Source organism: Phoenix dactylifera, chromosome 6, assembly GCF_009389715.1.
Source record: "Phoenix dactylifera cultivar Barhee BC4 chromosome 6, palm_55x_up_171113_PBpolish2nd_filt_p, whole genome shotgun sequence".
In the NCBI taxonomy this organism is placed as follows: domain Eukaryota; kingdom Viridiplantae; phylum Streptophyta; class Magnoliopsida; order Arecales; family Arecaceae; genus Phoenix; species Phoenix dactylifera.
This window is the reverse complement of record NC_052397.1, coordinates 15,113,665-15,139,842: the sequence shown is the minus strand read 5'-3', so window position 1 is coordinate 15,139,842 and position 26,178 is coordinate 15,113,665. Positions and strand designations below refer to the sequence as shown.

Below are 26,178 nucleotides of genomic sequence, written 5' to 3'. Positions count from 1 at the left end.
TTAGCTTCCTAGTAGTTGTCGCTGCAAAACCCAATCCGAATTCTTTACGTGCACAAATTTGCATGACCCGGTAATTGTCGCTGCCAAAACCCAATCCGAGGTGTCGCTCCTTCAAAAAAGGAGCGTTTGTAGCTTGTCACTCCGGAGGTACCTTATGGTATGGTGTTGGGGAGCTGCCCTTGGCACTCCGAAGTATTCTATTTTTTGACTTTATTGGATCTATCCGCTCACGCCGGGTATAATCGATCCGTACTAGCCACACAAAAAAAAAAAGAAAAAAAAAAAGAGCGTGGACGGTATGCATCCAAGGGGGAGGATTACGGGCATGGGCAGTGTGCCCTGTCTGTTCTCATTAATTATTTAGTTTTTTTATTACAAAGGATTGGCAATTACCGGGTCTTTGGATGTTGTTTGGATGTTGCAAAATTCGTGTCGATCAAAGGATGGCAGTGGCAAGTGGATCCGGATCTAGCTACATTGAATATAGCCTGGTCCATCTCTTTCTCTCTCTCTCTTTCTCTCTCTTTATATATATATATATATATATATATATATATATATTGTTGCACTGTACTATTTCATTTTAGATATTAATTTTTCGAAAAAAAGTGGAAGGAAAGTCGGAAAATATGACAGCCAAACCATTATTGAAAGATAACTTTGTAACATCTGATTATTTTATATACAACAAACATAAAGAATAACTTTCATATTTGAAGAATTGAAATAATGGATACATATATCTGCAAATAAGTTATGTACATCAAAAAATTAGAACGCGGTAAGCCCCATGTCATATCACAAAACTCCCGAGTTATTTTCAGGTTCGGCGAGGCCTTACCAATAGTCCTTGCAAGAGCACCTCCCATCCTCAAAGACATGAAACCTTTTGAATTTCATTTGAACTTTTGATGTTTAAGAGGCACAAGTGTCTCGGAAAGTTTAAGTTGGGAAGCAATGCTGAAACCTATAGGTTGCTGGTAAATTCTTTTTAGACCCAAGTTCTGATTAAAATTGACCCAAATTCTGATTAAAATAGTGGATGCTGAGATGAATCTAAAATATATTACTCGGGCTCGGTTAGGGAAAGAAAAGAATTTGGAGGTTATCAGAAATAGATCTAATGGCTTGCTGTTCATCCTAATAGAAGATTGGACAGTCAAGAAAAAATTCTGGTCACCTTGAGTCCAGCGCTCGAGAGGCGAATCCATGGCGGAGGGGAGGAAGCGACGCCTGTACGAGGTCCTCCTGCACGTCCGCCACGCTTAGATTTCTCATATTATGAATGGGCATTCAGACGATAAAAATATCAGATTTGTAAAAGCTTGTAATTTTAAAGCTTCTTAGAATGACGAATGCAAGCATATGGAATAAAGTTTGCGATCCTACATATTTAACTCTTATCAGTTTAATAATTAAAGACGAACAAAACCAAATTAAAGACGAACCATATCAACAAAAAACATTTTCTAATAACACACTCTTGTGCAGACCATACAAGAACTTCTAAAAGACAAGCTATACACACTGAAGGGTCGAGCTGTATGCTTTTGGTCCAGTGTTAATCGTTGTACCTACACAATTTGCCATGCGAAAAAATGAGGGGCCCAAGGAGTACTTATAACTCTCTGGTAGCAGCATCATTAATGTAAGCAATTGCTTCCTCTCTGGTAATCTGTTTCCCTTCTACCAATCCTCTCACTAATGTATTCATGTAACCATTTGAAGGGCCAGATACAGGTAATTCCCCAGATCTAAATTGATCAATCTCTGAGCATGAGCACCTGTATGGTTAAAAGTTAAATACATATCATATGTAAGGCAAGCACTTCATTAGTTGAATCGTAAAAATCAACATGTAGAAAGCATATCGGATATGCGAGGGAACACTGAAAGTTGTCGATGAGAAAGCACTATCCTATTCCCACTACTTGGGATTGGCAATTACTGGAAACATGCAGGTCATTAATTGAATTCAAAAAAAAGTTAAACATATTGAGAATCACTGAAAAATGTCCATGAGAAGGCAATATTCCAACTTCTGCAGATAGCAATTAAAACAAACTCAGGATAATTAGTTTTGATAAACTTTTTTTAATCATGATGACTTGAACAATGCACCTTCGACATGGAATTGCAGAAACTACCTCACAACAGGAATAACAGAAAAATGACTGCTGCAATACTTCTAGTAAATAAGATTTATGATTTATGTTATAATATCCACGAGCTTCAAAACAGCCCAAGAAAAACAAGAAAAATTTAAGAATATATAGAGAGAATAACGTACGTCATAGTTAAGATTGGAAGGTTATCCTCCTCCCCCAAATAAAGGATGTTAGAATAGCATCCAGCCTGCAGTAACTCCCAGCAATGTTAGATATCCAGTGGAAACATCAAACTATCAATACAAAGCATGTGCTTAAAGAACCACGTATACTGTGCAGACATATAAGAAGGTGGTGCAACGTTGAAATTAATAACTATGAAAGTGTCTAGACATGCTAACATAAATTCTTCCAAGCACATCAACCACTAGAATACCAAAATAAATTTTATCCTTTAGAAAGTAGCAAGCAAAATGATCTCATAAAGAACAATTTAGACATAAACACAACTGCATGCATTAATCAGGTGATATGGTCAAGCAATATCAGCAACAGAAAGCTTTGAAACTATCAATGTTCTCTGGTCAAGTAAAGCCTTCAAATAAGAATCCACAAGGCAGTGCGTTTTATAGCATCACAGAGGAAAGACAGTACCTTGAGAGCCTCTAGGGGCAATGACTTGTTTTCGGCAGCAACACCAATATCAGATAGAACCAATAAAGGCGTTCCTGCACCTTGACTTCTACCATTCTCTTGATGTAAACTATTCTCTTGAAGCAATACATCATTGAACTGCTCGAGTCTGTATATAGATTGTGAAAGCAGAACAAAACGTGAGGCGCTCAATATAAACAGTTCAATCAACTACACTTGGCCTGCTTCAACGTAAACTACAACAAGATATATCACAGTTCAGAAATTATTACGTTATTCTATACATGCACATGTAGGCTTTGTCATTCTTGTTGCTTTCAGGATGAAGAAAAGCAACTCCTCCTTTACCCCATCTGCAGGTGAGAGACCTTGCAAAGAATAGCCGATGAGGCACAGTTTTCCAGATGACATCTTTCGGTGAACTTTTATCTCGTGATCCAGGACATGGTTCATTCATACCTTCCACCTATTAAAATGATGGGTAAGAAAATAAGTTATTATCAAGTAGCCCAGTCGGAGATCCGAAGAAATCAGATGGAGGAAGATAGTTAGCATCAACTTTTATAGGGGAAAAACACAATATATATCCTAAAAACTATAATCAAAGGAAAACCTTGTTCCCCTACCCACCAAGGCATATCCATTCCCCTCTCCATGAAAAAGCTACTAAACTCAAGTAGTAAATCTACAATGAGTGAAGTTAATAGACACAGGATCCAGTCTAACTACAATTCCAAGATCTAAATCTTTGCATGCACATTTTACTCACCTTTCTATAGGTAATCGTGCCATCGCTGTTAAACCTACCCAATATTGTTTGCCTGAGTAAAAATAAAACCTACACTCATTAAAAATATGTGTAATAAGTGTATCCTGGATGATTTTCTTAAGCTGATCTAGTGTTGATGCTGGAAAACTCATGCAACAAACAAACTTGATTTGAAAGCACCCATGCCTTCTGGAGTGACTGACCGAATTCAGCACAAAATCAGCTAAAAGTGGCAAAAGTTTGGAATAAGGTCACATAATGAAAAACTGAAACTGATGGCTAGAGCTTGAGGTATCTGCCAGGAAGCTTACAGAGTGAAATAGCAGCATCGTTACAGCCAAGGGAGGGACTTGGATCGCTCAAGAACTCCAAAATTCTTCTAGACTTCATTGTAACCCTCAAGTTCGATCTTTTCTTTTTAGTTACCCTGGATTAGATAGAAAAAGCACAATAGGAATCTAGAACCTAAGCACAGATACTTCAAAATGCATGTTGTGTCCATATCCCGTTCATATAAAAAATCGTTACTTGTTGAATTCTTCTAGGACACATGTCAGATACTTTTTTTCAGTACCCTACTTTTCAAAATTAAGAAAGGTCTCCCGACACTTTCCAGTAATAACTGGTATGCTTCACCGATACCTTCGTAATAAGGGAGAGGTTTTCTTTCCTTTTCTAAGTTTTCTTTGCCGAATGCTAACCTTTTAATGATGGATGATTAATTTCAAAGTGCATCATGTTGATCTTATATATGGAGCACAGATTGTGATAGATGGATTTTAGTTACGACCCATGTTCCTAGGACCATTCGATTTGCAATAACATGCTGACACCTGACACTTAGTAATGGTAAGGTACAACATTTGGACACGGGTGTGCATGGGGAAATTCATAAAGAATGGAAGGATTGGACACTTACACATGTAATGACACTGGATATCTGTACCTAAGACCACATAACAGAGATCATGACAAGGAAGGAGTTTGTGGATGTTGATCTATCATCTAAAGTTAGACTACATTATTTTCACAAACTACTATGCCTTATGAAAGCTTTTCTTTACATATATGTACAGAATATATATTTATTCTTTGTTCTATCCTCATCATATCATATCCTACTTTTCAGTAGTCGTCATATCATTATGTCCATATCATGTTGTATTTGTATCTCGTATCCATGTCCATCTTCATAGTCTAATACTCATGCTTTATTAACAAGTTGTAATTTCTTCCAAAACATTAATAATTAGTTAAAATATTTGGATCTTTCAAGTTGTGAAAGACTGTTAGTTGTATCGAAACGGGTTCAAAGTTTCACTCGAAACCGATTTCTTTTGGCTGAATATGTTGGAGTGGAAGGTTTTGACCAAAATAAAGACAACACCACTCAAGACTCAGTTTCACATTTTCGATTGATTTCATCCAAAATTGGCCAGTTCGGTCGACTTTCAATTATTTTCAATAAAATTCAGCAAACTAGCCTTAGACAATTTCGATGTTTTATTAGGTATTTAATATCATACCTGGGGTATTTTATTTTTGAGAATATAGCCATGCTGTGTCAATTATGGATATTTTTTTTCATTCTTTTATCTTCAGTAAATAGAGAAAATAATTACTTAAGGATGATACATATAACCCTCGATATGCCAAGGTATGAGAGGCCCCTATTTTAGTACTTTATAAAGACTGATTTGCATAACTAAATACACGAGAACATCATTCAAAAAAGCATCCTTTCGTATAAAAAAGAAATTCTATAGCTGCATTCATGTCCATGTAATCTGAATATTAATAGAAAGAAATGCCTGAATTTATGTATTTGTGGGTGCAACTAAAATATGATGAAGAGATAGAACACTAGGCATTGAAAAGTTACACATTTTGTCTAAGAAAAGATTGGAAGCCAAGCCCCATCCAACAGAAAGCTTTACATTGCTAGTAGTAAATTTTTAAGCAATAAAACTTCAATAAGTAAATAATATGTATGTCTGTTGGGCATCATACCAAGAATTGTTGTGCCGGTACCAAGATCTGTATCAATTGCCCAGCAACACGGTTTAATACGATACTATGTTGTTCCATGTCAGGCTTGTACCGACATAGCAAAGTTGGGGGAGGGCAGGGGAGAGGAAGAACTGGAGAGAGGAAACATATAGAGATAGAGGGGGAGCGAGGGAGAGAGGGAGGGAGAGAAAGGGAGGGAGAGGGAGGAAGATGGTTGGAGGAGGCCGCGGAGGGCTGGGGAGAGGCGCAAATGTTGCCAGCTTCACTTAATTTTTCAAAATAAAAAAGAGACCTCTTCGGGACACTTGTTTGGAATGAAACAGGAGAACCGAAGGGTAGAGTCCTTCCTCCGCCCCTCCGCGTCCCTCCCCGGCCCTCCACCGACTTCTTTAGGCCATCCTCCTCCCTCTTCTTCCCTCTCCATCTATCCCTCTTTTCCTCTCTCTCGGTCTCCCTCTCCTCAATCCTCGCCAGTATGTCGAATGGAGGGGCAAAATCGTGCTTGGTCGGTCGCTAGTGTGGTTCGATACGCTCCGAACCGAGCTGTTCAAAGCGGTATGACGAACCTTGCATCACACCAATATATTTTATGAAATTCTTCTGAATACATCATGAACTTTTGCCTAAATTATTATTCATACCACACAATTATAAAACCTTTATGACACAATATACTTAAATGTTGTGTAATAAGTAATAACTTTTCTTCACTTCTATGTTTTATTTTTTTAATAATATTCCTATTTATTTGAAGGAAAGTTCGGAACTTGAGTGAAATTACCAAAACTGGAAATGTGGAGGCTAAATCGACACCAGAACCATCAAAACTAGGTGTGGGATAAATGGATAAGTAAAAAACATAATTTCCATTACGTTCATTCAAATAAAGAGGAAATCTCACATAAATGGCAATCATTTAGAAAAGGTTAAACATCTTGAGTTATTTGGTAATATTTTTGGTTTTTATTGAGTCAGTATCAAAACTTTAAGATCCTCAACTTGCCAAGGTTGTAGTCAGCACATGAATATTGGTACAAGATATCCAAGAATACAATGGAAAAATTACAGCACCCAACACTAATACTGAAGAACTTAAGGAAATTAAGGGAAGCATTTAAATTTTTCAAACATAGTGATCAAACATCTTTATACAGTAGGTCATATGCAATGAGATATAAATTATAGGTTTTGTATGGTGAGCTTTAGGGTAAAGCACGATGAACCCAAAGGAAAGAGCCTGGACGGTATTATGCTTTTTGAAGCAAAGAATGTTTTGCGATCATGTAATTAAAAGGAAAACATATTTACCTGTCCATATGATAAGCATCTTACCTTTCCACCCTTGATGTAGCAGAGAAACTCTGGGTTCCACATATTTGATCCATAACTGCCATACCAAACTTCAGTTTCTGATAAAACTGATCTCCAAGGTGTACAACCATCAACATTCTTATCGGGCATCAATGCTTGTGCATTAGGACATTCCTCAGATAAAACAACAGAACTTTGCTTAGTTGGAATGTGGTCTGGGGCAACTGCTTTCCAATGATTATCTTCATCGATATTCAACTTTGAAAGGGGCTCAATAATGTCAACGAAGTTTGTGGCACATAAAGTGGTGGAAGCTCCCTCATCATTCTCCACAGTAGACTCAGAGCTAGAGCTCAAGTTTAGCTGGAAGTAGAACAATATAAAGTCATAAGTGCAAGTAAAAGAAGTATATGGAAGTAAAACTTCCAAATAATAGCTCTTGTTGGTTAAACTTCAAGATTCAAGTCATCATCAACATTTGACCTTGGACTCCAGTTCATACTGTAACAGAATGATTATTTTAGATTGGACAAACAGTTTGTGGAAAATAAAAGTTGCCATTGATCAATGCAGAACCCAGGGAGAATCTTTCACCCTCCAGAATCTCTGAAATCTTTATATTCCCCTGCCCATATATTGTGATTCTCCCACCTAAAATTTATGTACCTTGGATTCTGCTTCACATACAATGTGGGAACTAAAAGTTCACCAAACTTAAAATTATCAATCCATTCCCCAGGCATCCTAGTAAAGTCCAACTCCAAAAGGAAACCTCCCTTAAAAATCTGCATGATGTTACAAGAACAGTTTCAGTTTGTTGTGTGAAACATGTCTCCCACAAAGGGTGGCTTACAAGAACAAACAGATAAGTGGGAAAGGAAGAATAAAAGAATCCATTAAAAAAAAAAAACAGAACTTAGGGCCAACAATGCCCTTTTGATCATCAATTTCCCACTATACTTATACATACCAAGAGAACAGAAGGAAAATTTAAGTATCGAGGTGAAAATAATTACATTCAACATGATGTAACATAGCAGGTGGGTTGATAAAGAGAACACTAAATGCATGTGGATGCTTATGCATATGTTGTTCCCTAATTGTACTTCATACCATATATGCAGCTGCTGCTTGCGGTCAGGCAGCGTATGAGTCAGAAAAGACAGTTTACCTAGCACTTGGCAGCCACACACTCAGTAGGATTAGCATTGTGCGGCTGCATATAGAACTTATTGTCATCTTGCAACTGCATGTGTGGCGCTTTTGGCATTGTGTGGCCACATTTACACAGAACTATACAAATAAGGCATGTTCAAGCTAATGGTTGAGTTACATGAATATTAACAATGTCAATATATTAATTATGCCATAATTTATTGCCACTAAGAATCAATAAGTAAGCACTAATTGCTAGATGCTATTATTGCTAACAAGGTCCACCGTACCGGTACTGGTCGGTGTACCAGTGGTAGCCCGGACCGGTACATACCGGTTCCGTATCGGTCCGTACTGGTACGGCAGTCGAACCGGCCAGTTTTTTAATGAAAATTACCGGTACCGGATCCCATGCTGATCTAGTACCAATCCCTGCCCGGACCGGTTCGTATTGGCCGGTACGGCATACCCTAGTTGTTAGTATTGCTATTATTTATAAAAGATTACTATTATTATATATAATTTGTTTCATTTATGTTTATCCATTTACTATAGCATATGCACTCTCACCTGTAACTCGTTTAATGCATAATGACCTATGCCATCCCTTGACCGCCTATATACCACTGCCACCTTTCAAAATATTGTAAGAGAATTTGCATAGGAAACAAAGGCAAAACCCTAGTTCGTGGTTATCAAATTTATGTTAGAACGGTTAAAAGGATCTACAACAATATTGGCCATAGTCATTTACCCGACCATAGTTGAGTTTCCCTCCCCCATAGGAGTTTCCATGGAAATCGTCTCCAAAACATGTTTGATTCATTAAGAAAGTGTGCTCCTGAGCGCGGCTTAGAATAGAAGGTTTCATTTGCAAAAGACCTCAAGAATTCCAATGGATGAGAGAGAGAGACTAAATAATCTTTTTTTATGAGGATTAATAATGTCCTTAATCTCCTTAATAGGCTTGATAAGATGTTCTCCTGTTATGGCATATCACACCTTTTTTGTTGTCTATTTCTTATGGAAAGAATGAAAGATAGCAAATACTAAAAAAAGAGGGTTTCTATATATTAAATGTATAGTTACTATTAAATCGTTCCATGTTTGAGAAACTAATGTAAATAAGTAAATTAATTAAAGATTGATTTTTCGAATGACTTCACCATGAGTATTTTACATTTTTATGTTTATTCTTTTTTAACATTGTGCTTGTTTAAAGATCACATTTTTCATTTCCCAAATTAGGAAATTTTGTTAATCATCATTTCACATTTAGCATTCTGTTAATATTTCCCACATCAAATTCCCTTATGGTTACAAAGCACCCACGTACTTAATTAGAATTTTTAAAAGATTAACAATTTTAAATATTTTCATCTAATGTCTTTAGTTTCTAATCTAGTACAAACTTTTTCATTAAAATTAAGGATGGCAAAATCTAACCCGAACCACCAACCAACCGAAACATACCTAACATATGTGGGTATTGTTGGGTTTTGTAAAGTTGAGTTGGTTCTAGGTCAATCCAAAATCAACTCGATTATAAATAGGTGGATTTGGGTATAGCCTTCTGTTTACACCATATCCTTGCTCAAAATGACACGTGGGAGACACATACTTAACCACGTGGTGGAGTGAGAACACAACATGTAGGTTTCAGAAGAATATCTCAAGAGCTAAGGCCAAAGGGCACCATATAGAAACTGATCGAGTCAATTGGAGGGCACCACGCTGGAGGCCAAATACACAGGAATGACTAAGAGTATGCTAATATAAAGTAGGCCGAATGGAGATACAACAGGGTTTCAGCTAATTAAGCATGATTATCGATTTGACAGGCGATGTAGGGTTAGGTTGTTTTGCCCCGACGTGTAGTCAGAAGATAGCAAGCACTAGTTATTAGAACCATAGGAATGAAAGCCAGACATAAGTGGCAGCTATTAGAATGGGCAGTCATTATCTTTTAGTATAAATAAGTGGAATCGTATACTATGGGGGATTTTTCAAGATCCAACATAACAATGAATTCTATTTTATCTTAGTTTTACTTTACCTCGCATTTTATTTACTCATAGGACTCTACGTTAGGAGTAGTGTTAACTTAGACTTCTCCTACCGGAGCCTCGGCTCCAACCTAACCCTATCTGTCTTCCTCAAACGGTCGTGTAACAGTGACAAAAGTCCTTAAACATCAAGGCATCTAGACCCATGTTGCTCTTGTATCCTCCCTTAGATTATCGTCTTTCCGGCTGCTTCAATGCCGGTGGCATGCCCGCACACCTATCTACCCCGTTGCCATTAGATTGTGCTAATAAGTTCTCTGGCACACCCATCTGCTTAGGTGGTGAGAGAGAAGCCTTTGCAAAAACACCTCCCAACACAATAAGTGACCAAGGGTGAATTGCTTTGGAACTGACTAACTCATAGGACCAACATAGTTGATATTCTCTATATTTTTCTTTTATGGGGTTCGGTTCACTAAATATGGACAAGACAAGCCTTAAGGTTTTAGGATATGGGGTTTGTATTTTAGCTACTTTTATCCTTAATTAGTTTATAACTGTCATATAGTAAAATTTTCTAAGTTTATTAATTTAGATAAAATTTCTAAATTTATTGATGATATCTTTGAAGTTAAAATTTGATTTGTTGTTTGTGATCATTGCATATCATGTTTTGCTTTATTTTTCAATTATATGTATGATTGATGAGTAAAAATTTAAATTGGTTGGTGCATGGGTATGCATTTATGTAAAATAAATTTGTCGAGTATTGGGTTTATATTTTCCAGCCAGTTATTATACAAATAGGTTGGGTATGGCTTGAGTGTTGCTAGACCTAAACCTCGCTCTATTCAACTCAAACTCGACAAACTCAATGCATTGCCTCCCATAATTAAAATATCAGGCATCATGCCCATGTTGATCAAGGGCATCATGGTATGCATATTGTTTGTAACTAATACAACACTTGGATGCATGGGCATAAGAAGAAATCTGTTACTGTTGAATGATATAGGTGTGATAAAAGACATTCTAGGAATGTCTCTTCTTCATTAAGTTAGCTTTAATTAAATTCGAGTTAGAAGTATATTCTTTAAGATAAAAAGGAATTCCGACTATTAGACTTAACATTGTCGGTAGCACAAGATTCATGGTGAACAAAACCTTGACATATATTTCCAAATTAAATAAGTCTAATTCACAAACTATCAAAATACAATGTGAGGATAAAACCATCAAAAAAAATAACAAGCTTAATTTTAATTACGCAAATTTACATTTTCTTAATAATTTAATTTTGATATTAATACTAAATAAGAATGTTAAAATAATAAAATGTCTCGGGGGATAGTAGGAAATGAAAGAACTAAAAAATCACATCCGATTAGATATGTTTGAAGTCACAGTTTTCTATAATATATTATTGGCAAAATCAAACACATGATTAATCCATAAGAGGCCTAATAATTCAAATTTGATATGTTAGACAGAAAAACCAAAAAAAAGGAAGAAACTAAAAAAGAAAATTCTGCACCTCAATTGAGCAAGGTCTCCTACAGCTAACCAATAATTTTTGTGGTAACTCAACAGACAATGCCGGCCAGAATGTCTTTAGTTCATGACAAACCTGGACAAAGAGGACCACATCAATAAGGGCATATATCTCAATAAGGACATAAAACCAATCAAAAAATATGTATGGGATAAACAAGCAACATACCTCTTGTATGACACGCCATGTGGACTCTAAAGGTTGTGCCTCTATGGATCCAACTAAGGGTTTTTCTTCCAACAAAACTTTTGCACAAGCAAGAACTGAATTTGCTATAGACTTAAGATTGTAACCTCCTTCGAGGGCCATCACTATCTTTCCTTGAGCAAACCCCATCAGCTTACAAAGTAAATGTTAAAGATTAGAATAGTTCAGACAGAAGACACTGGATTATGTAAGAGAGTACAGGTGGAGACATGACAATCTTAAATACACAAACAGAGGCTTTCAAGAATGGTTGAAATAAAAATAAAGTAATAGTGTTTTTTTTTTTTTTGAAATAAGTAGCAGCAGCGAAATGTTGATGCTCTAGAGATAGAGAATTAATATAACATCACAAAATTTAACATGATAAAGACAAGAAATGTTTTCACACTTGTTAAGGAATTTCTGTGGGGTACATTTTAAAATTTTCATGAAAGAAAAAAAGACTGTAGAAACTACTCACCTTTTTCAGCATGAGTGAATATCCATATGGGGTGATGCAACAACCACCAAGTGGATCATCAACAGCTGTTGAAAAAGCACATTAGAAAAAAAAAATTGGAAGAAAGAAAATTAAATAAATTGTTTAACACTCAGCCCAGCACATTGATTTTAATTGGTGAATTTAGCAAATTAGTAAAACAAGAAAAATGTTTTCAAAACAAATAATGCTATATGAGAGTTGAGTTGCTTCATTAAAATTAAGAGCAGACGAAATTAGCTCTTCTCATCTGCTAGGTTATCAATACCATTATATGCACCTCTGCTAGGCGTTGAGTGAAAGAAAATTGATTGTCTGAGTTGATCCAATAAACCATTAACCCAACAAGTTGAGGATTTCATTCCAACACAATAGAGAAACTTATATCGGAAGTTGTCTAAGAACTCTTTTCTGATTTTTATAATTATAATTATTATGTTTTAATGGTATCAATCTGAATTGATCCAATTTAACAGACAAATTTTCCAATTTGGGATTGTTCCAATAGAAACCGTTTGAAATCACATGAGAAGCTGAAAAATCTAAGCTTAAACCATTTGAAACAACCCATCAGGCCTAAAGCTGCATGAAGAAACACTGGAAAGCCAAAATGCTGAATTTTGCTATACAATCAGCTTGTTGGTGGATTAGATAATCTAATATTAACAGATCTATGTGGGTGCATCTATACAAGTGCACATATTGTTCAGAAAATCCGGCATGCAAAAGGCATCCAGATGAACAATTTCCATTGCACGTCAATAATAGATATGGTACAAAATCCTGAACTGAATAGATGGTTTGCAGACATGCACTAAAAGAAAACTAATTTCGACAAAAGTAAAAAGAAAATAACCTGCATCAAATCCAGCAGAAATCATTATAATGTCAGGATTGTAAGATTCGGCCACAGGAAGCAATACATGGTCCCAGACAGCCATATAGTCTGCATCACCACATTGTCCTTGTTCCCAAGGAACATTGATGTTATATCCTGCACCCGGCCCTTCACCAATCATGCAATATGAACCATCATCACGAGCAGGATAGAAGCTTCCAAAATCAAACCTACAATATGTAATATGCTTGTTATGATCAGCCATGTTAATGAGATCATTTCACAACGAGTTAACATTCACAAAAAATAAAACCGCATAGTCTACTTGTTCATTATTCAGCATCAGATAGCTACATGTTTGGCTGATTTTGTAGATAGACGTCCAGCATGACTTTTTTTTTTTGTAGATAGATGTCCACCTCAACATATGCGATAGGCATTTGATAGCCCGAGGAGAAAGGATGCTTTTTGGCAGGACATGTAGGATAGAATGCTCTAAAACACAAATTTTTTAAAACATGCAAATCTATTGAATAATCAGTTGTCACATGGAATTTTATTAATCAAGTTGAAGGTAGGCCTTGTTTGACAATCTAGTTAAAAAGAGCTTCATAAAATACAACAAAGTTAGCCTCTTTCTTGAGAGTCTCACCATGCATGTTAGAGGATAACAAGTATGTATCCATCCATGGCAAAAACCTCATTTTTTCATCCACAGTGTTTGTTAAATTCTAAGAAAACCTTGAGTTTTTTGTTCAATGTGTGAGAGAGAAACTGTTCTGAAATGAATATCATTATGGATGATATGCAACTGTTTTTATGCATGTCATTACCTAGAAACATAAAACGAACACAGATCAAGGGAAAGAATGGCCCAAACAGTTACCTTAAACTTTCACCAACAGCTAGAATGTAACAACTAACAAGTGTTAAGCACATTCAGTAGTGACAGAAGCATGGTTTCAAGTGTTGGCTTCTGCTGGCTGGCACATATTGGGCCAGGCCAGTACCAGCACTAATTCGATATTTACTACCGGGCATGCCAACCTGAATGATCCATGTGAATCTGGTTCCAATCTGGTATAGGTTAATATGGCTCAGCACCAACTAACAAGCAAAATATACTTTGATTTTGGCCTGGTTAGCATGTTTCAAGATGATAAAGCACATGCCATGCAAGCTATTGGCCAACATAACCTATGCAGACAGCATTGAATCATTGGAAAGAAAGCCGTAGAGTCACAAGGTTTAATTGCTAATCTGATTGTGGAGAAAGCAAAAAATTAATAATGTTATTAAAAAAGAGTAAAAGGATGTTGACCATGAGTTGATTATGAATAATAAATTGTGAATGGATCTGAACTGACTAGAAACATCATGCTCAAGACAAAGGTCAACCTTTTGAGGCTTGGTCTTGGTCTCTCAGGATACATGATGACCAAGAGTGACCGGAAAAACAGGGTTTTCAAAACCATCGGATATGAGACAATATGAACAGTATTGCTCTGCCAAGTTTTTGGCACTGATACACAGTGTGCCGATACGAGACTCAGTCTCGCACCATGTGTCGATACTTGGAACTGTACTATTTCAGAAAAAAAATCAATACAAGGTCTAGTACCAGTATTTGAAACCTTGACCAAAAGGGATGGGGGAAAGAGATAAGTACATAGTAGAGACAGCATCACACGAAGTATACCATAAGGGCAACAAATGAAAGCAACGTGGTTCAGACTAGCTCATTTTTTCATATCAACAAGCAATAGGTTGCTAAAATCTAGTGAACGTCACACAACACCTATTGGCAATGTGCAACAACAAAAAGGGCACTAGTGTTCCAATTACGTAGTAGAGAATGTTATGGTTAGACTAAACTGCTACTACATGATCCTAAAGCATTTGTCAAGATCTAGGTTGGCAATCCAAGCTCACATATTATGAAACTTAAGTGTCAAGGCATAGAGAGAATAAAGTCAGACTATAGCTTATATGTAAATATATAATACTACAAAACAGAAACAATCAGAGGAAGACATCGTGCTAGGAGGTACATTATAGATTCGATGCATAGATGATGATCTCCAGCACACATTGAAATCATACAAGCAAATGGCTGAAACATGTATATAGCATACCAAAACTGTATATGCCATAATGCAGATGAAATACATTATGATGCTATACTTTCTCCTGAAGTACCGAAACGAGGTTCTGTATGCCGCAGGGGCAAACCAGCCTGTATCAGGAGGAACCGACTCCACCAAGTTTCTTGTTGTAGTGACACATGCAGACCTGTTTCGAATGACACCATAGATGAGCATGAGAAGGCCTCCCAACCCTGTGTTGATACAGGAGCTGTATCATGCTATATCAACCATACTGTATTATACTAGTACGGTACCTATACGATACCCAATACTAGTACAGCAAAGCTTGGTTGACAATAACAATTTCCAAGCATGAAGCATGTCATTTGGTTGCTCTAGATTCTAAAGAGCATAATAATTGATTATGATATTGTAAGTTCTAGAGTTGCCAAGTCACATCCATGGATAATGATACAAAATTGGTCAAAAATCACATGAACATGAACAGCAAAGGTGAAAAAAATTTCATCACATAGAAAGGGATAATATTGTGCTTAACAGAAGAGCGGGTAAGAACTAAGGAGACTTGGTTAATAGTTGTAAGAAAGGACAACAAGAGACTTGCATTGATAGAAAATGCCCTTGATAGGAATGAACAACTAAGGAGTCAACGTGGACCACCCTACATTGATTGCACCAGGAATGTTGGTTATGTTTTTGGTGCTAAATAAGTAGCTAGAGATACTCAACGTCATACCTGTGAACAGAAAAGAACAATACCCGAGGGTCCTTGTAAAACATATTCTGAGTGCCATTACCATGGTGAACATCCCAATCCACAATTAGCATCTTTCTTATGCCTAACTCTGGCTGTAATAAGACAACAAAAGTGAATAGCAACAGAAAAGCAATATCATATAATTTACAAAAAGCCATGATGCCACCGTCAAATTGGGTTCTTGTAAAGAATTTGCAAACAAAAATTATTACATACCCTTTCATTCAAGAGAAAATTAGCTGCAATTGCAACATTATTGAAGAGACAAAAGCCCATAGCTTCATCAGGTTCTGCATGATGGCCAGGAGGCCTCACAATGGCAATAGCAGAATCCAAATCCCCTTTGGCCACCTTTTCAGACACCTACTCGAGGAATAAGCAAAAACAGCATTTGATGTCAACCTAGAAGGTACCATTATTATTTTATAAGAGTAGAATGCAGCTGACTGAGGTGCTTTATTTTTATAAAATTCAGTAACTCGTCCAGTTAAGAGATGGTGTGAAATTATTTTAGAATGTTTCTAATTAATTGGATGGAGATGAGTTAAATTGCAACCAGTTAAGAATATTGAACATGAAATTACCTCAATAAGTGAACCTGCTGCAAGGGAAGCAGCTTCAGATGAACCCTTGTTAAAATATATAGAATTGAAATTTGAGGCAATCCTAAGACGTCGAGAATTAAATTTTTTTGAGCTGATATTCTTAATCAGTTTGACATGTCTTTGGGTATGAACAGATGCTATGTACTTGTCCTCAGCTTCCTTGGCACTCAGAACTATGCACCTGGACATTGGTGGTGGAAAAAAAAAATAACAAAAAACTGAAGTTCAATAATTATGCATACTTCACACAAAAGAGTTAGTAAAGGGTCCAGCGAGACACGGGAAAGGAATAGATTTCCTAGGTTCTTACCGAAGGCATCATGGATATCATTTCCTAAAATGCCATAGAAATTGCACCTATAATAGTTTATGCATGAAGCTGAACAATTCAGAAAACACCGACAATTGAGATTGCAGAAACGACTAAATGCATCATACCCAAATTCGGCCATCAACCATAAAAGGCCATTAATCAAAACCATAAAAGGGTCCAGCGAGACACGGGAAAGGAATAGATTTCCTAGGTTCTTACCGAAGGCATCATGGATATCATTTCCTAAAATGCCATAGAAATTGCCCCTATAATAGTTTATGCATGAAGCTGAACAATTCAGAAAACACCAACAATTGAGATTGCAGAAACGGCTAAATGCATACCCAGATTCAGCCGTCAACCATAAAAAGTCATTAATCAAAACCAAACCCTTGCAAAATTTAGAGGCCAGTTAACATGGAATGAAAGATATTCTTCTTTGAAAGAAAAATGGTTGCCGGTAACACAGCATGTTCAACCAAACGAACGCTGAGTTGAATTGACGATATAAACAGAGTGACAGTTCTAAAATCACGCGAAAAGGTAAAATGAAATTATTCACTTTAACTACTAGCCTAATCAAGGTTTCAACAAAAATGTATAATCTCATGCTATATTAAGAGAAGGTTTGGTTAGCTTAATGAATTTCTTTCCTCTTTGATATACTGATCATCACATAATCTTTAGGCATAAAGCATAGGTCACAAGTCAACAATCTCGCGCACAACTTTCTAGATCACAACCCTTCATTCCTTATCAGAAGCGCATGATATCATAAGAAAAGGCCCGAATTTTTAGAGTTTTATAAACCCATCGTCAAGTTGCGAGAACGAAAAGGAGGAAACAAGCGTCCTTTCCACTCTCCCTCACTTCCATTATGCCAACAGTCCTCGAAGCAAAGGGAGAGAAGAGAGAGAGAGAGAGAGAGATATACCTCTGGGGAATCCCCTCGGACTCGAGCTTCTGCCAGATGGCGCGGATCCGGTCGGGATTCTCCGGGTGAATCTCGCCGTCGGGGGTGGCGTGGCGGCACATCCGCTCGTCATACAGGAGGCCAACGCGCCGGCGGCGGGGATCTTCCGGTGCTGCCATTATCGACACCGAGAGAGCTCGGACGGAAGGAACAAAGAGGACCAGGGGTAGAGTGGAAGAGCACCAGAGCTTTTGGGCATATGAATAGGGGTGGGGTATTTAATTTTAAAGAAGTCGAGAACATTTTTAACTGCGGTAGAAAAGGGATATGGACAACTTGGGAACTCGCCTTCCGTTGGACTTTTCTGCTAACGTTAAAAGAAAGAAGAGACTTGGAGGGAAAATGGTGTTCTTTCTCTCTCTGAAGTTTTGAAGTTTTTTGAACTAAAGAATGGAGCATGGTCCTACATGCTATGATGCCATCTAGTTTTCCAATCAAACCAACAATTTGTATCGCATCAAGAAGATATGATGCCTTTTTAGGTTGTACCACAGACCCCCTCTCCTTTTATCTTGGTAAAAAAGATGCTATAAGATTAAGAACAGATTACTCAAAAATCACTAAAGATTTTAATGGCATTATAACAATCACTATGTTACAAGCCGTCACCATATTATAATAAGAGATTATAATAATATATGTATTTAAGTGGTAACTAAACGATGATGATAATTCGGTTGTTATACTAATGCAGAGACCACTAGTGACAAAATACTAGTCATCATTTGGTAGTTTCATTGTTCATCAAGTGAAAGTAACATCTGGTCTACTATTTCTTTATACAGTTATTATTCTTATTCTTCATTGTTTCGTATCATAACATTAAAGAAAGGTTATTGTAATAACAATTGTTATTTCCGTTATAATGATAAATAAATGTTCTGACTTCTGATGCGGGTCCATTACAAAGAGAAATTGGGGTTATCGAAACCATGGTAGAAGAGGCAGAGGATTAGCATAAAAAGGCAAGTGGGATTATTTTTATTTTTTTTGGTAGAATGCCGCCTCACACATGATAGGTGTAACTACGCCGCACACATGATGGGTGTAAGTACGGCCAATAAAAGCAGGAAAAAAAAAAAGTTGGCCTGAAGAAGAAGAATGGAGTTCTTCCGAAAAAAACTACCGAAGTGATGAATCGTGTAGGAGTCGCGCTCTTCCAAGAGTCTGCATATATCATGAAAGAGCAACATCCCGCCAGCAACACAGCGCCAACTCCAAACCCACTCGATCACCATAGCCAAGTTCCCCTCAAGAAGAATGAGGTTCGCATCCAAAACAAGCCTCACCCCTCTCAAGAAGAATGAGATTCGCATCCAAAACAAGCCTCGCCCCTATCATGCGGCTCTAAACTTGGCATATCCTAAGCTAGATAGGAGCTCACCCATTGCGGGCACAGTCAATTCTTTAAATATTGTCTCCCATACCTAAATGACCAGCTTGCTGCTTTGTTAGAAGTCTTAATAGTCTTCATGACCTTGGATAAGTACAGTAGTGCCTGATCAAGTATTTTGCCAATTCCAGCCCTTTCTGGAGGGCCTTGCCTACTCCCATTCTCCAACATATGTCAAATATAATATCTTAACATTGCCAAATACAGTAAAAGAAAATACAAAAAAAAACTCAAAGAATACAAACAAGAAACGTTAATGTTCGATGCAATCATGAATCTCAATGAACTTTGGAGCTCGGTCTTCCATTAGGTCCTTTAAAGCCAATTAAAGAAAATTTAACAACTATAGGTAAAATAAAACCGGCACTGATTTCCTTTGGAGCATCATTCAAAATACGTTATCCAATATCGATTACTAACAGGGGGAAAAGAGAGGCACATCAACCAAAAAGCACTGCAACTAAGAAAAACAGGGACCATATTTTCATAAAAGAAGCAAAAAAAAAAATCAAGTGTAAAAAAAGGATTTTTTTTTTTAAAAAAAAGCATAAGTTGCAAAACCTTATCATCAATGTCGAACAAGATCCAGCTTTTAGTATTTGCTCTAAACTATCACCCTCCGATCCATTTCAATCAAACCTACCCCATGCTGCCAATAAAGCAAGGAAGACATGGAAAAATGGGGGAAAAAGAAAGACCAGAAAAGAAACACAAATGACTACGAGACGTAGCTCACTGCATCAAACCATCAATACCCAGTGAGAGCATCCTACCAAAAACACGTCGATCTCATCTGCAGATAAAAAGAACAACCGTAATCATATAAAACAAAGATCTACACAAAATCATCAGTTATATCATCACACAGTCTAATCAAAACAAAGCACACAAACATTAAGCCGAAATGATCCAACACCCTCCTTGCATTGCCAGATATAGCAAAAAAACAACGAGAAAGGGCAAGAAAAGAGAAGAAAAACCAAAGAAAGAAGCCGAGTCTTTGACAGAGAAGAACGGGTTCCGTCGAAGCTTCGAACTCCACATTTTGAAACCAGGTGAGATGGCGAGAGTAGATGGATTTCTACGGTTTTTCTAGGGTTTCTGGGGGCAATGTGGGGGGGGAGGGGAGGAGGAATCGCCTGAGAGACCGACGAGAATGGAAAGAAAAGAAGAAAAAACAACGGAAGGAGATGGAAATGGCGAGTCTTGAGTGCTGGTTCCCATTTCCGGTTGGTGGCATTGGGAAACAAACTATTACCCGTGGTACTCCGATCAGACGGCTGGGGGGGACTTGATTGTTTGAATTGAGGATACCGACTGAAACCATTGATCGGACGGTCGTGATAGGCCCGATGGACGAAGTTAATTGGTCCAAGCCGAACGGTCCGATCCGGCTCAATCAGGATGAATAAACCGGTGTAACAGAAATAACAAACATTATTCAATTCACTCATGGATTGAATTTCTCTAAAAACAAAATAATGATTGATATTAACGATCGTTATTACCTATCGTAACAGAAAAACGTAAATATAAAAAAAAATAATGATGTCATTTAATTATGTCATTCTTTGAATAACATATTATTTTTGGTGAAATTGGAGATTTGAATCTAAAAGATATTATTTATTCTGATAAAAATACAACATGCCAAATGATAATTATAATCCTCGGTATGTGACAACTATCCTAAAAGGATGATGACATAGTAACGGAAGATCTCTAAAATTGTTAGGACAATTATTATCTTAAATCTTGCTAAATGTAAGGTGGTATTGATTCAGCACGTTTATAGAGTTTCCATATTGCAAAAGTTAGCACTAATGCATCACTAATTTTAGCTCTTTACACCAACTGCACCAATAAGTAATAAATGTTGGTGCAATGGTGGGCATGTTTGATGTCCCCTAGTGTTTTTCTTTTTATTTTTTTTCCTAATCTATATTAGGTTGGGGAGAGGTTGCTATACAACCTAGAGAGATAATCCGCTAAAAAGAGGCTTTAAAACATATGTGATAGCATGTTCTTGCATGAGATATAATTTCCCATCTCAAACTTTTTTTTGAGTTATAAGCAATTTTTGTTATTTATCACCCAACAAATGCACACAATCCTATCTTCTTTCTCTCCCAAAATATAAGTGGGTTGCATTTATTACAGTTAAACATGCAACACCATCTCCTTCCTTATATTCAAGGAGATCCTCTTTAGATCATGGACGATATTGCAGTTGAAGAGCACAACGCATCCGTCACAAGCCAACGGGCATGCTCCTGTGGCGCAGCAAGCCCGCCACGGCGGCACCATCCCTTACTAACTGCTCCACAATGCTTTCATTCAAAGCTCACCTCGAAGGTTCCAAAGTATCGAACAGCATTGCCAACGAGGATGGCCGGGATGTGCATCCAGTGCATACAAGTCATGGGTCTCGGTGCTAGGGCACCTTAAGGGCCAGTAGCTTACCTTTGGAACTAGAATCTATGATCCTTGTGCACCATGTTCAACCCAAATGGCTCAACAAGTAATCTCCTTGCATGCATACCGTCACAACTGCCTCACAGAAGCACTCTAATAATTATTTGAAAGCCTGGAAACACCTCAATAAGATTCATATGTGTGACGTTGTCTGAGTAGAGGATATCGCTGCAAAACCACGGTATCACCTTCAGGTACATAGTCCAGTAGAGAATACGCTCGTCCAACACAAACATGTTTATTTGGAAGTCCTTTCACCTTTGTGAGAGGGCAAAAAAGAAAGTATATATTATAGTTAATAGCTTATTTATTTGAAGAAAGTAAAAACAATTTCTAAGAGCTGGAATGGATTTTGGGCTATAACATTTGTAAATTAGTACATGAGGCATGTGGCAGATCAAAAAAGATAGAACATTTCCAATAGAGTTGTAAGTTACATCACTTTGCTCAAAAAATATATCTATAACATATGATGTGAGAAATTTATTCTTCTTTTAATATTATTTTTTGAAATTAGTATGTGTAGTATATGTAGAAATGCTTTATGGGAGTAAGTAAAAGTTCAGTGTTTTTCATTTTAACACCAGTTTTTCTCGCATGCTAATACATGCACAAGAGTTCCATTGTGGAAGAGGGGGGAAATGGAAGTAAATGATGATTTGTGAGATATGGAAGACTTCTGTGTTATAACATTTGTAAACTAGCACTTGGCACATGTGGCGGATTTGGAAAGAAAAAAAAAAAAAAAAGCATTTCCAACAAAATATTAAAATTTTATCACGCTACTTCTAATATAATCTCATCTCCAGTCTTTAATCTTAAGATACATTCGGTTCGTGACCGGAATTAGAATCGGAATCCAAACGGATTGGGATGGAAATCAGAATGCCTATATTCCCCAATGTATTTAGTTCAGTCATCATCAGACTTGGAATCGAAATGGAATTTAAATACTAGAAAAAAATTGGAATTAGATTTTGGAAGACCAAGCATTCCTATTCTCTTTTGGAATCGGAATAAGAATAAAACTTCCTCCAACCAAATGACTGAAATGGAAGTCGCTCATTTCCATTCGCACTTCAAACTTCAAAGTCCAACTTCTCCCAACCAAATGTGCTCTTAAAACTTTTGGGCAGATTCGATACCTACGACTATATCGGACCATCAAATGATGTATCAAAGTCGAACCCACTCCAAACTCCTCTTCATCCTAGTTTGTTCAATCACTCGTTCTACCAAGTCATCACTCATCCACAATAACTGGACCACAAGCTCACCCTTTCTTGCTTCTCTCTTTTCCTTCCCATTGCCAAGCAAATCTAATTTTAAGAGGACCCCAAGGTGTAAAAATAAGATAGGAGTCTTAGAGAGATGGTTGGTGGATAAAGCCAGGCTAGCAAATGGATTGTATTACATATCTTTTGGTCAGTTGTTTGGCTAAACGAGGCTTTTTTTTTTAACGCTAAAACTAATGATTCACACAGTTCTAGTATAGATACATTCAAAAGATAAGAAAACGTTAAGTTCTGGAGCGCTTTAGGCACCATACTCTTCCCAACCCACAGGGCACTCACGGATTGATTAGCCATGTATGAGACCACCTGGTCCACGATTCTATTAGCCTCTCTGAATACGTGCTTGATCTGAAAAGCCACGATGCCAATGTTCTGAAGTAAGAGATGGCACCATCACGTTGCCGACGCCACCTTAGATCCAACCATTCACTAGCCAAATAAGCCTCTCCTTTTTTTTTTTTTGAGCACCATTATGTACAACTAAAGGCTACGATTATGCACGCACAAGCATCATAAATCTAACGATCAGGATCATTCTAGCTAATGCTTCCTTTATCTCTTCAAATGGGACGTATCAGAATTTCAGCTCGGAGTGTTCTTGCGGCACATGTTCTTGAAGAGAGAAATGTGTACCAAATGTTCGATAAAATGCACACTTTTTTTTTGGTCAAAACGGCAAATTATATAGCTCTAAAGTGAGTACATCCTGCCAGATCACAATAAAGTAAGGAGTACAGATTAGAAGAAATATCTCCTATAGATGTCCAAAGGAACTCCCCAGAATGCCGTGCGACGAAAGAGGCGACCCAGTCTGCTGCCCTGTTCGCCTCCCGAAATACGTGGGCTACCTGGAAGCCACCAAACTCCTGAGTCAGTCTCCGAATCTCTCTAATGAGGGGATGACCATCCCAATATCTATCCACACCTCGGATCCAATCAACCACCACAGAGGAATCCCCCTCAAGAAGCACCCACTCGGCACCGAGGACTCTCTTCGCAAAAGACAATCCCTCCCATGCAGCTCGAAGCTCAGCCCCAACAACTGAAAGACCCGTCGTGCGCTGACCCCCTGCTGCCACTATCCTACCCCAGGAATCCCTGATCACAAATCCAACCCCTCCAAATCCACCATCCACCAATATACTCCCGTCGAAATTCACTTTGAGATGACCAAGGGGTGGGAGCACCCAAGAGACGAGGGCGAACCTGGGCGCTGTAAAAGCGGGTAAAGTGCCCCAGATGTCCCTAGCCATCTCACTAGTGAATACCGCAGAGGCTGCAATAACCTCCCCATACTGTAATAAAGCTCTGTCAACCACCATCCTCGGTGACATCCTCCGACCCTCAAAAATGCCAGCATTCCTGTCCAACCAGATATGGTAAGCCAGATATGCTCTAAGAATACCCTCCTCACAAAAACTGGAACTCCGCATGGATGCTCTCAATAAAATAAATAGGGCCTGAGCCGACTCCACCGACTGGGGCAAGGGAACCGGCGATCTACTCCAAATCTCTCTCGCCCTCGGGCACTGCACAAGAACATGATCAATAGTCTCCTCTACATCCGTACACACCATGCAACACTCCGTGACCCGTACTCCTCGCCGAACTAGTACACTTCTGGTAGGTAGGCATTCCCATGCCACCTTCCAGATGAACAACGCCACACGCGGGTGAACCCGCATCCTCCAAATCCATCCTCCCTCTATCTGCCGTCCGGACTCCCTCCTGAACAGGGGAAAAAGATCCCTAGCTCGTACCCGCGTCCGTCCCGACGGCCTCCACACTAGCCTATCTGACTCCTCCCGAAAAAGAGCCGGTAAAGCCAGAATCAACTCCGCCAACTGCTCTCCGAAGGTCTCCCGAATCAGCCCCTCCCTCCACTGACCCCCAACATGGTCAAATAAGTCACAGACTCTATATCCATCCAATCTCGCCGAGTCCACCAGGGTCGGCAAAAGACTGATCGGCTGCTCAGTCACCCATCTGTCCGCCAGCACATCGATCGACCGTCCATCCCCAATAGACCATATAATCTCCGGAAGCACCTGCCCAACCCTGGCACACATCTCCCTCCAGACCGGCGAATGGTGCCGTCCTGCCCGTATCCCCGGGACCAGGGCTCCATACTTGGCCCTCATCAATGAGGACCACAAACTGTCAGGCTCTAGCAAGAATCTAGCTGCATGACGTGCCGCTAAAGCCTCCTGCCTCACCATCAGGGACTGCAATCCCAATCCTCCAGCCCTGGTCGGCTGACACACCACCTCCCATGCAACTAGGTGTATACCGCCTCTGCCACTACTCCCCCCCCAGATGAAGTTCCTAAAGAGCTGCTTAATAGTCCTCAGGACCTTCACTGGGATAAGAGAGTTAGAGAGGAAGTAAATCGGAATCGCCGAGAGTACTGACCGAACCAAAGTGATCCTCCCCATCATCGACAGTGTGAGCCTCTGCCAGCCCTCCAGTCTCTGTCTGATACTAAGCTCCAGAAAGGTAAAGTCCCTACTGCGAAGCCACTGCCCTGAGAGCGGAATCCCCAAGTATGTCAGTGTGCCCACCTGCTTCCCCACCCCCAGAATCTCCAAAATGGAATGCTTCGCTGGCACTCTCGTCTTCGGACTAAAACATATTGCTGATTTGGACAAATTGACACACTGCCCAGACACTGCACAGTAGTCACGTAGAATCCTGCATGTGACCTGCGCGGCCTGTGGAGTCGATCGGGCCAACAATAAGCAATCATCAGCGAAAAGAATATGAGAGATCGACACCGCCCCCTCTGCCGGCCTATAGACCTCTAACTCCTGTGTGGACACAGCATGTCTAAGAAGTCTGGAGAGCGCATCTGCGCACACAGTGAAGAGCAAAGGAGAAAGAGGGCACCCTTGGCGCAAACCTCCAATAGACTCAAAGAAGCGTGATGGAGTGCCGTTCACCAAGATAGCAAAGGAGGGACACCGAACACAACCCATCACCCAGCTAATCCAAATCTCGGGAAACCCAAACCCCTGCAAAGACTGCTGCAAAAAATCCCATCTCATCCTGTCATAAGCCCGCTCCATGTCGAGCTTAATCCCCATCAAGCTCCTCCTCATCGGAGCCCTACGAAGATCAAACATAAACTCCTGGGCAATAAGCACATTATCTGTAATGCTCCGCCCTCCCAAG

At 38.7% G+C, this 26,178-nt stretch overlaps 1 protein-coding gene across 5 annotated transcripts; it reads right to left on the bottom strand.

Moving 5' to 3' along the window:
* Positions 1-1,314: 1,314 nt before the first annotated feature.
* LOC103710287 (histone deacetylase 5-like) lies at positions 1,315-18,708 on the bottom strand. 5 transcript variants are annotated; one of them, XM_026806129.2, is made up of 14 exons: positions 17,806-18,708; positions 16,538-16,739; positions 16,170-16,316; positions 15,933-16,045; positions 15,258-15,380; positions 13,107-13,318; positions 12,233-12,297; positions 11,734-11,904; positions 11,548-11,640; positions 6,850-7,215; positions 3,035-3,228; positions 2,763-2,910; positions 2,291-2,355; positions 1,315-1,784 (listed from the first exon to the last, which is right to left on the bottom strand). In XM_026806129.2, the coding sequence occupies exons 1-14, from the start codon at positions 17,961-17,963 to the stop codon at positions 1,619-1,621; spliced, it is 2,223 nt and encodes a 740-aa protein (XP_026661930.2). In that variant the 5' UTR covers positions 17,964-18,708; the 3' UTR covers positions 1,315-1,618. The 5 variants fall into 5 exon arrangements, with proteins under 5 accessions (XP_026661930.2, XP_017698766.2, XP_026661934.2 ...); XM_017843277.3 differs by having other exon boundaries at positions 15,273-15,380; positions 17,806-18,707; XM_026806133.2 differs by having other exon boundaries at positions 6,874-7,215; positions 17,806-18,695.
* Between the last annotated feature and the right edge of the window lie 7,470 nt (positions 18,709-26,178).

Excerpts from the sequence above, each read along its gene's own strand:
- LOC103710287 (XM_026806129.2), bottom strand. The coding sequence starts at position 17,963 with ATGGCAGCACCGGAAGATCCCCGCCGCCGGCGCGTTGGCCTCCTGTAT. Across the intron at positions 16,317-16,537 it reads CAGCAGGTTCACTTATTGAG|GTGTCTGAAAAGGTGGCCAA; the intron begins GTAATTTCATGT and ends TTCCTCGAGTAG. Across the intron at positions 2,911-3,034 it reads ATGTGCATGTATAGAATAAC|ACTCGAGCAGTTCAATGATG; the intron begins GTAATAATTTCT and ends ATCTATATACAG.